The 11215-nt window shown below is 34.0% G+C and overlaps 1 protein-coding gene across 6 annotated transcripts; it reads left to right on the top strand.

The window, feature by feature from the left end:
* Positions 1-739: 739 nt before the first annotated feature.
* LOC130462773 (pleiotropic drug resistance protein 3-like) lies at positions 740-6321 on the top strand. 6 transcript variants are annotated; one of them, XR_008923533.1, is made up of 9 exons: positions 740-1207; positions 1323-1396; positions 2248-2301; positions 2410-2500; positions 2589-2784; positions 3309-3441; positions 5648-5717; positions 5819-5917; positions 6019-6321. XR_008923533.1 is itself a non-coding variant. In XM_056831677.1 (9 exons), the coding sequence occupies exons 6-9, from the start codon at positions 3158-3160 to the stop codon at positions 6115-6117; spliced, it is 552 nt and encodes a 183-aa protein (XP_056687655.1). In that variant the 5' UTR covers positions 740-1207; positions 1323-1396; positions 2248-2301; positions 2410-2500; positions 2589-2784; positions 3135-3157; the 3' UTR covers positions 6118-6321. The 6 variants fall into 6 exon arrangements, 4 of the variants coding, with proteins under 4 accessions (XP_056687655.1, XP_056687657.1, XP_056687656.1 ...); XR_008923534.1 differs by having other exon boundaries at positions 2690-2784; XM_056831677.1 differs by having other exon boundaries at positions 3135-3441.
* The last annotated feature ends 4894 nt before the right edge of the window (positions 6322-11215 follow it).

Genomic DNA, 11215 nt, shown 5'->3' on the forward strand with positions numbered 1-11215 from the left:
TTGAATAGGGAAGCAGCAAATAAGATGCTATGACAATCTATGCACACCACAGTTTGGAATTTTGCGCAATTAAAGACATGACAAAACACAAATACACAATGCAACAAAGACGATACTATATAAAAAATAAAGGACACTATGTACTAGAAAAAGAGTAATAAAATGTAATAGCTTACGTCTGTGCATCAGATGGTTTTGTTTCAACATTATCAGCATCACCACCAGACGTGTTGGCCGGTTCTTCAAATGTGACAGCCTTTCGCTTCTCCCAACTACTGCGCGGAGTCTCAACTTTGCTCAGTCTTCGCGGGCGTTCCCTGACAGGGGCCTGCCAGCTCAGGAAGCCAAACGCCCGATACCGCTTAGTTGGTGGTTTCACTGGTGGAACATCTTGTTGCGGAACAACTGGCCATGGCCGTTTCTTAGTTGCTACTGTTTTCCCACTAGTGGAAAAAGGCTCATTTGCATCGGTGAATTTGCGTCGCAACCATAGACGTGCGACGCAAATGAAAAAATTTAGCTTTAATTTTAGTCATTTGCGTCGCAGTATTACTAAACTGCGAGGCAAATGACTTTAAAATGTTCTTAAAGTCATTTGCGTCGCAGATTAGTAGAGCTGCGATGCAATTGAGTCACTCATTTTCCTCGCAATATTACTAAACTGCGAGGCAAATGACTTTAAAAACCTCTTAAAGTTATTTGCCTCGCAGTTTAGTAATACTGCGAGGAAAATGAATTTAAAACTTTTCAGAATTTGGTTTGGCAATCACCTAGCTATTCTCACTTTGCTCTAACCTAAATCGAATGTATGCTTCTCCTTTCACTGCCTTGTCCTCCTAGCCCGCTTCCTTCCTTGGTCCAACTTCTCACTGCACCCAGGCCAACTGCGACGGTCGTTCTTCCTCCGGCAAGCATACTCGTCCTCCGGCCTCTTCTCCCTGCGCGCTGAACCTCGTCTCCTCCTGCGCAGTGGTTGTCCTCTTCTCTGTCGTTGTCACTGCCGCCACATCTCCTCGCTGCACACTGTCGTCGCGGCTAACAGCCGCCGCTGCTCTCACAGCCGCCGCGGCTCTCACATCCGTCGCGGCTCACAACCCCTGCACACCGCCCCTGCACACCTCCCCTACTACCACCGCTCCCTGCACGCCGTCCCTGCTCACAGCCACCGCCCCCTGTGTCGTCTGTCCTCTCTTCAATAATTAATTAGGTATTATTTACATTTAAGATTGAATTTTAATCTTGATATTATTTAGTTGAATTTTAATTGTGCAATTTAATTATTATTGTGGATATTTTGATTGAATTTTAGTTGTTCATTTTAGTTGAATTTTAAGATTGAATTATGAAAGGTGCACACCCGAAAATAGAAGAACCGGAACATGGATATTGATGACAGGTGCATCTCACTAAATCTCCCTTTGATATGTTCTATAAATCCAGAGAGGGGAAGAAATTATATGAATTATTATGAATTTATGATAGAAATAGGCCAATTTGGCATTTCTCTTTGCATTTGTATTTAATATGGATCAAATATAAGGAAAATGCTAATGTCGCCCTCAGGGGACTATGTATCACAGGCCTTAAATTAGAAATACTATGAATTATTAACTTTGAACAAATTGTAATTATGTCATAATTCCGAAACTGATACTATTTTTGGAAATATAAGGGATAGCAAAACACTTGATTTTAAACTGACACCAACGAAGGAAAATCTTGCAATTTTCACCCTTCAATGGAACTTTTTTTTCTTTCTTTTTTGAGTTATTTGTTGTGGAGCTTTTTGTATATAGAAAGAACTGCAGGAAAAGACACTGCCAAAGTATATTATAAAAAATTCAAAACCCTGTCGTCATCATCGTTATGAAAGAAAGAAAAAGAGATTGTCCATTTCTTATTAATCTAGGTACCTCTCCTCTTTGACAAAGATTATATGAGGGTACATGAATCTTGAGATATTTGATTATTTCTCGGGAAAATTTCCATTTGATTACCTATTAAGGGAACTGGAGCCTCTTCATCCTTTCCCACAACATTTCTCTATGTTAAGTAGTTAAATTAGTGATTGAAATTAAGCATACATGTGATTTGGTTTAAGATTCATATTGAAAGAAGCATCAATATTCAGGTAATAATGATATGAGTATCTGATTTTACTATGGTAACATTTTTATTAATGTTTTACCTTAAATATGATGTTGTATGGTAATTTCGTTTATTGAGACTTGTGATTTGGGGTAACAGGCAATATCTGTCGAAGGATTGAAGAATTCCCTACAGACAGACTACATACAAAAAGTAAGTATATGATAAAACCTGCCTCATATTTGATTTTGTAGTTAGTTTGTGGACTATAAGTTTGCAATCAATCATGTGCTCAACTAATCGTCATATGTTCCCTTGCAGATTCTTGGTCTAGGTATCTGTGCTGACACAATGATTGGTGATGCTATGAGGAGAGGCATCTCAGGTGGTCAAAAGAAAAGATTGACTACAGGTGCTTCAGTTAAAAACAACTGTTGTAAAACTTAAATCTGATCATGCCCATTATTCTGAAGAATCATGGTAATAATGGAATTTTGCAGGTGAGATGATTGTTGGGCCGACTAAGGCGTTCTTTATGGATGAAATTACGAATGGCTTGGACAGTTCTACTTCATTTCAGATTGTTTCCTGTGTTCAACAGTTGGTCCATGTAACAGATGCATCTGCATTGATTTTTTTGAGAGCTGTGGTTTTAGGTGTCCTAAGAGGAAGGGAATAGCTGACTTTCTACAGGAGGTAAGAGTTTCCAACTCTGGTATCTGGTGATGCACACTTACCATTCTGAAGTGACTGCAATTTTCTCTAGCTTCCATGAATTTTTTCTTGAGTTAAACTTTCCATCCCTTTATACCTTAGTTACAGGTTATTTCACAAAAATGTATATAGCTTCTTCTGGGAATCTGGGATAGTTAACAAAACAGTAGCTATGAAACTTAAAGGTTATGATTTAAACTTCAAATCTCCTAATAAAAAGCACATATTTTTTATTGATTGAGTCCACTGCTTGTTAAACATAGTTCCAATTTTTTTTCTTAATTTATTTGCTGCCTGATTTGTTTTTTTTTTCACCCTTTTTTTTTTTGCAGTTGGTCATTTTAGCTCTGTAACAATGACTGTATATATGCGTACTCGGATGCATGTGGACATTCTTCATGCTAATTATTATTTGAACGCCCTGTTCTATGGTCTTATCGTGCTTCTTACTGGCGGATTTCCAGAAGTGTCTGACTATCATGAAACTTCCTATTTTCTTCAAACAGAGAGACCTCTATTTCTATCCCGCTTGGGCCTATGCAATCCCCGCCACTATCATGAAAATCCCATTGTCTATTTTGCTTGCTACTCTCTGGACATCACTTACTATACCATTGGATATGCTCCAGAAGTTGAAAGGTGAGTTTTCAGGAGTCTCATGCTCCGTACAAAAAAGTGTTTTGGTTATGTATGTAGTACAGATTGACAGTCAATTTCTATCCCAACTTGAAGTCAAAGCTATTTTTACCTCATAGTTGTCCATTTCTGATGGAGCCAAAGATTCATCTGTTCTTTTGGCTTTGTGATGTAATGGACTAAATCAAAATAGCTCTTAAAACCTTTTTGCTTCCTTTCCATGAAGTACAAGATGGTCGTCCCGTTATCGTCCCGTATGTGTAATAAGTTTGAAAACATTCCTTAGGTTCTTTAGTTCAAAGTTGGGTTCGAAAACTTCATTTTTGCTCAAATATGACCTAGAACGACCCAATTAGCCTTAAATGTGAAATAATAGATTGTAAAGAGCCTTAAAAGTTGTAAGTATGCATATTAAACGTATAATAAGTTTGAAAACATTCCTTAGGTTCTTTAGTTCAAAGTTGGGTTCGAAAACGCCATTTTTGCCCAAATATGACCTAGAACGACCCAATTAGCCTTAAATGTGAAATAATAAATTGTATAGAGCTTTAGAAAGTTGTAAATATGCATATTAAATGTGTAATAAGTTTGAAAACATTCCTTAGGTTCTTTAGTTCAAAGTTGGGTTCGAAAACGCCATTTTTGCCCAAATATGACCTAGAACGACCCAATTAGCCTTAAATGTGAAATAATAGATTGTAAAGAGCCTTAGAAAGTTGTAAATATGCAAATTAAATGTGTAATAAGTTTGAAAATATTCCTTAGGTTCTTTAGTTCAAAGTTGGGTTCGAAAACGTCATTTTTGCCTAAATATGACCTAGAACGACTCAATTAGCCTTAAATGTGGAATAATAGATTGGAAAGAGCCTTATAAAGTTATAACTATGCATATTAAACGTGTAATAATTTTGAAAATATTCCTTAGGTTCTTTAGTTCAAAGTTGGGTTCGAAAACGCCATTTTATCCCAAATATGACCTAAAACAACCCAATTAGCCTTAAATGTGAAATAATAGATTGTATAGAGCCTTAGAAAGTTGTAAATATGCATATTACACGTGTAATAAGTTTGAAAACATTCCTTAGGATCTTTAGTTCAAAGTTGGGTTCGAAAACTTCATTTTTGCCTAAAAATGACTTAGAACGACCCAATTAGCCTTCAATGTGAAATAATAGATTGTAAAGAGCCTTAGAAAGTTGTAAATAAGCATATTAAACGTGTAATAAGTTTGAAAACATTCCTTAGGTTCTTTAGTTCAAAGTTGGGTTCGAAAACTTCATTTTTGCCCAAATATGACCTAGAACGACCCAATTAGCCTTAAATGTGAAATAATAGATTGTAAAGAGCCTTAGAAAGTTGTAAATATGCAAATTAAATGTGTAATAAGTTTGAAAACATTCCTTAGGTTCTTTAGTTCAAAGTTGGGTTCGAAAACGTCATTTTTGCCTAAATATGACCTAGAACGACCCAATTAGCCTTAAATGTGAAATAATAGATTGTATAGAGCCTTAGAAAGTTGTAAATATGCATATTACACGTGTAATAAGTTTGAAAACATTCCTTAGGATCTTTAGTTCAAAGTTGGGTTCGAAAACTTCATTTTTGCCTAAAAATGACTTAGAATGACCCAATTAGCCTTAAATGTGAAATAATAGATTGTAAAGAGCCTTAGAAAGTTGTAAATAAGCATATTAAACGTGTAATAAGTTTGAAAACATTCCTTAGGTTCTTTAGTTCAAAGTTGGGTTCGAAAACTTCATTTTTGCCCAAATATGACCTAGAACGACCCAATTAGCCTTAAATGTGAAATAATAGATTGTAAAGAGCCTTAGAAAGTTGTAAATATGCAAACTAAATGTGTAATAAGTTTGAAAACATTCCTTAGGTTCTTTAGTTCAAAGTTGGGTTCGAAAACGTCATTTTTGCCTAAATATGACCTAGAACGACCCAATTAGCCTTAAATGTGAAATAATAGATTGTAAAGAGCCTTAGAAAGTTGTAAATATGCATATTAAACGTGTAATAAGTTTGAAAACATTCCTTAGGTTCTTTAGTTCAAAGTTGGGTTCGAAAACCTCATTTTTGCCTAAATATGACCCAAGGAAACAAGTATAGTAGTGATTTATAATTGCACTTACATGTAAAATATTCTTTGCATTTACATGTGTAAACAAAGTATATATAATTGCATATTTTATCGAATGTGTAGTGCTTTTCGGAGTTACAAGAGACTAGGTGGACAATCTAAGGGAACTAAATTAACATGGATTCCAGCACAGGTATAATTAGTTTATTATTTACCTAAGAAGCAAGGTTTTCAAAATTATAACATACAATGTGATAGAAATTTTACTTGTGTTATTTATTTTAATGCATTTAGTGTGCTCAACAACCGGGATCACTAGATTGTGGCTACTACGTCATGCGTTTTATGTACGACATAATAATGAATCATGGTAATAGTCAAGATCTTACTAAGGTATGTTCTCATAAACTACGTACTTTATATAATAAATTGAAGTACACAAAACTATTATATTGATCAATCGTTGATAAATTGAATTATTTACACTTTATTAGGATTTTTCAAGAACATTGCCTTATTCACCGGAGGAGATTAATGAGGTGAAAGATTTTTGGGCAGATTACTTCATGAACAATGTCGAATTTTTAGCTTAATTTGTAATATGAACTTGATCTCTAGCTAGCTACGTACCTTTGTTGTAATAATTTTATGTTTGTTGTAACATGTTGGTTGATCGATCTATGACGAATTTAATTGCCTTTTATTGGGAACGTTAATTACGTTGTAAACTTTTGTGACAGGTATTATTTATAAATGTATTCCCGGTATTGGGAATGAAGCGTCTAATTTCAAAGACGATCATGTCGGAATTTCCAACTAAAATATTAAAAAACGAATTTTTTTTTTAAAAAAATAAGTCATTTGCAACGCACGTTAGCTCAATGTGCGAGGCAAATGACTTAATTTTTTGGCGCTAAAATTGTCATTTGCGTCGCACATTAAGCTAATGTGCGTGGCAAATGACTTTTTTTTTTGGCGCCTAAAAGTCATTTGCGTCCCACATTTAGCTAATATGCGTGGCAAATGACTTTTCAACATGGTGCCTGAAAAGTCATTTGCCACGCAAATTAGCTAAATGTGCGACGCAAATGACTCTTATTTGCGTCGCACATTTAGCTAATGTGCGTGGCAAATGACTTTTCAACATGGTGCCTGAAAAGTTATTTGCCACGCACATTTGCTAATTGTGCGACGCAAATAAGGGTCATTTGCGTCGCACAAATGTGCGACGCAAATGACTTTTAGTCATTTGCGTCGAGAGCTTTTGCCACGCACGATGTGCGACGCAAATATGCTTAAAAGTGCGATGCAAATGACCCTTTTTCCACTAGTGTCCTTATCCCAATTCCATTCACAATATTCTTCAATGGCACATCATCTACACAATACATTAACAGAAATCAGTGTGCAAAATAAATATTCCAAAACAATACTCTACTACTTCCTATAGTGACCATCACTGAGAGTATAGTAACCAATAAATTTATTACAATTACAATTACCTCAATTATACACAATAATACTTAAAACAATAGCATAGTGACCTTTAATTAGTGAATGCGGACAATAAATAGGTATTATCAGAACAATGAACCACAAAAATCAACAACAAAATGCATAGAAACAGTAATTCTGAAAATTAGTCAAATTCAACACTAAATCATGGCCATAAAACTTCAAATTATGAATGTTCACAACAACCTAGCTATGATTATACAACAAAAATCAGAAAAACATGCTTAGAAACCCTAATTTTGAAAATTAGGGACACAAACCCTAATTCGTGAACGGAAAAACTCATATCAAATAAAACTTGAAAAACCTCTAGTAGAATATCAAAATTAAATCAATGCGAGGTAATTGAACACATAAAAACATGAAAGAGCAAAAAGTAAATCGTAAAATTGGCGAACGAAAGGTAAAGGAATTAAAAAAAATTGGAAATAGAAAAATAAACCTGAATTTTCGACTGATTTAGGTGAACTACGGAGCGTTCTTCCACTTCCAGTTGAAGTACCTCCACTTTTGAATCCTCCTCGACCTCGAGATGAACTACCTCCCCTACCGAGTCCTCCTCGAGTTCGACATGAAGGACCTCCCCTGGTTCTTGGCGACATTGATAATGGAGGAGAGACGAATTGCAGAAAATCGAGAGAAGAAGAAGGAGAAACAGAGGAGAGAGAAGGAGGAGAGAGAAAACAGTGGACGAGTAAATGAAAGAGAAGAGGAAGAAACGAGTAATATAATTTGGGCTTAATTCATTCACACGTATGAATAGAATTAGTAGGTGGATAACCTTCCTTTAATGGGTTTGGTCCACAATAATAATAGGTGGACCAGGTTTATTTAAGAAAAATACTAACAACTTAGGCTTCGTTCTATCGAACATATTTTATCTGAACTTATTTTATCTGAAACAACTAACTTTTTCCGAAATAAACTTATTTGTGGTGAAAATATTTGAAAATCACTTTTTTTTCTAAACTTATCTGAACTTAACTGAACTTATTATAAGTCGAACATAACAAAACTTTATTTTATTCCATAATATATATGTCTGACTTAATTTACAAAATACGGAGCATTAATTAATTGGACTTATTTCCTTTTTTCTAGAAATTTGCCGAGCTTATGAGATAAGCAAGATATAGTTACTCGAAATGGTGATATGGATGAATGATGACCTAAGGTGCACAAGTCATAAAAGGTGGATTGGGAAATTAAGTAATGAGAAGCAATAGCTGCTGTCCTCGAGAAGGATTCACATGAATAAAATAAAACTAAAAAAAAGATGTAATTCAGTCACATTCTTGTTGTTCTTTATATCAAAAGTGTAAATTAACATTAAATTATGTTGAACATATAATGTGAATAATCCTAAGTTTCCATATAACCAACAGATTCGAATTTATATGACCGACTATATATCTCTAAAAAGTTATGAACTAACGTTATCCAAACACCGATAAGGTTAATTATTTGGTGATCCTATTTGTAATATCTGAGTCAGCAAAATCACAACTAGGTATGAACTTAAGAAATTTTGATATCCACATGTAACAAAACGTAACACCACATTTAAGGAGATTTTTTTGTCAAATATTATCCAATTTTGTAAACCTTTATTCAAAGGGTATGGGATCAATTTAGGTATTATTGTATTACGGAGTACTACGTATTTATAAAAATAATCCATTAAATTTTACGTATTTACGAATTTAGTACAATTATTTATGAAAAGGGTAATTGACACATGGTTATGATTACAATATGTATTTTATAAATGTTTTTAGTGTACCTAATATATGTACGATTTGAATGTCAAACAATTGATACAAGAACTTAAGTAAATGGATTAAACTTAGTTTAAAATTATTATTTTTCGCATTAATCTCCATACAAACATTGACAAATATCAAAATTTTATCTCAAGTAACTTTAAAATGACCAAATATAGGACACAAATTTTTTCAAGGCAACATTTGCGAATACACATGAGTTTACTTTAACACTCCTTCCACCAATTAAAAATTGTGCATTTAATTTTCACAATCCCTATACACGATTTAAAACATAAATATTTTCAATTTTACTTGCGTTAAGGTTGTTAAGGTTATACGGAAGCTTTAGGTCCTAAGGGACGGAGGGAGTAGACCAATATCACATCAGCACACATTGCCTAAACCCGTCTTGATATAACAAATATTACCTTCGTACTACACAAATAATTTTAGTACTCCGTATAAATTAAGTACGGTATTCTTCCTGTATATGGTATCCACTTCCATTATACATACTCCGTATATACGAGTAGTAGGAGTATAGATGTATAGTTTGACATAAGGTACTACATACGGTCATACGGAGTATGAAGAACAATAGTACTCCGTATAATTTGCTTAAGAACAAATACGTAGTACAAGTAAATGAAGTAAATGACTAAGAGCAACTCCAATGGTTGCCTAAATCATATTATAGCTTGTGATGCCATATCAACTTTTTAAGCTACACAATTCCTAGCTATTTTTTACTCCAATGGTTGGCTACTTGCCACTTATTATTTTGTACGTGTAAAACATCATTTTGGTTTTGCCATATTTTTCAAGCTAATTAGCTCTACAAAGCTAATTTTCCTAACAAAGCTAATTTAGGACATGTGCACCAATGGTTTAGCTACTAGCTTAACATTTATGATATTTGCAAGCAAGTCCCTACAAGAAACCATTGGAGTTGCTCTAAGAGCATCTCCAATGGTTGTAGCTAGGGACTAGCTTGAAATTTATAAAAGTTTCAAGCTAATAGCTAGACCATTGGAGTGAAAATAATAAATTAGCTTGGCTAAGCAAATTAGCTTGTTTAAGCTAATTTGCTTAACAACTAGCTTCCAAAAGTTCCAAATAATAAATTGACAAGTGGGACAAGTGAGACCAATTTAATAAACAAGCTAATTGCTAGCCATTAGAGCACAAATTAGCTAGACAATAAAATAACTTGAAATCTTATGTGGCATAACAAGCTAATTGTCAAATTAGCTTACTATTATAGATGCTCTAATAGTGAGTAATGACGTGTCCTTAATCCTTATTGGTGGATGGTGACTCACTGACTTGTGATTATAGCAAATAGGTGGGCCGCGTGAGCCGTTGCTTCAATAGTTCGGCTCCGGGTCACCAACCCAATTGTAATCCGTTTTGCTTGAAAGTCGTATGTTTGACCTAACTGCATATTCGTCGTTCTCATTGTGCACTTGCACAATAATTTAGCAATTTAGCATCCACACCATTTGTGTGTATTTTTGTTATTACTAACAACCACATTTAATTAACATAATCTGTAATCAACAAATCCATACTATGCAAAATAGAAGGAGGAGTGAAGTAAGTAAAATCAACACTTCACTTCAAACATTTGTCTGCTCAAGTAAACTTCTTTTATTTGTGTTTTTCACATTATTCTCATATTTAAAATTAAAATATAAAAAAAGGCCACTTCTTATTTGATAGCCACTAAAGCTTTGTTATTTTCACCTTTTTGTGTATCGCTTGTTATTTACTTTTTTTATTTCTTAATATCGGATAAGATAAGGACATTTCAGACTAGAAAAGTCCAAATAGAAAAAATCATACCAGACCAAATAAAGTAATAAATACTCACAAGAAACATTCGATCAGACCAGATCATTAGAAATAAAACCAGACCTGATCAGAAACTAAAAAATTCAGACCAGACCATAAAATTTAGAAAATACTAAACCAAAAATTAAATAAAATCAGATCAAACTAAAAAAATAAGACCAATCTTTATCTAAGTGAAGAGAACAAAGCCAAATATAAAATAAATAAATCCAAAATATTATTAGTCGGCCATAACGTAGCACATCCATCCAACGTTCCAATTTCACACATAAAGGGTTCCGTTTGGCGAGAATTTTGCATGCAATTAAGCACAAAACTTGGGAAATTCCAAGTCAACGCACCACATCTCACTAATCTTATCCTTAAATTATTTATTACAATTAAAATATACGTACATAATACCCATAAACAAAAATAAATACGTATAATTATACAATAATGCATACGGAGTACTAAGCAAATCATCATCGACAGCTAGCTAGTCTCTTTCCTTAAACGACGACTAAAAATACCATAATACGAAATATTTCCTTCTATTTAAACCCCCTTTCCAAAC

Source organism: Spinacia oleracea, chromosome 6 (assembly GCF_020520425.1).
Source record: "Spinacia oleracea cultivar Varoflay chromosome 6, BTI_SOV_V1, whole genome shotgun sequence".
Lineage (NCBI taxonomy): Eukaryota > Viridiplantae > Streptophyta > Magnoliopsida > Caryophyllales > Amaranthaceae > Spinacia > Spinacia oleracea.

Bases quoted from the DNA above. Each gene is read 5' to 3' on its own strand.
- LOC130462773 (XM_056831677.1), top strand. From the start codon at position 3,158: ATGACTGTATATATGCGTACTCGGATGCATGTGGACATTCTTCATGCT. The intron at 5,718-5,818 runs GTATAATTAGTT...TAATGCATTTAG, and splicing joins TAACATGGATTCCAGCACAG to TGTGCTCAACAACCGGGATC. The intron at 5,918-6,018 runs GTATGTTCTCAT...ACACTTTATTAG, and splicing joins ATAGTCAAGATCTTACTAAG to GATTTTTCAAGAACATTGCC.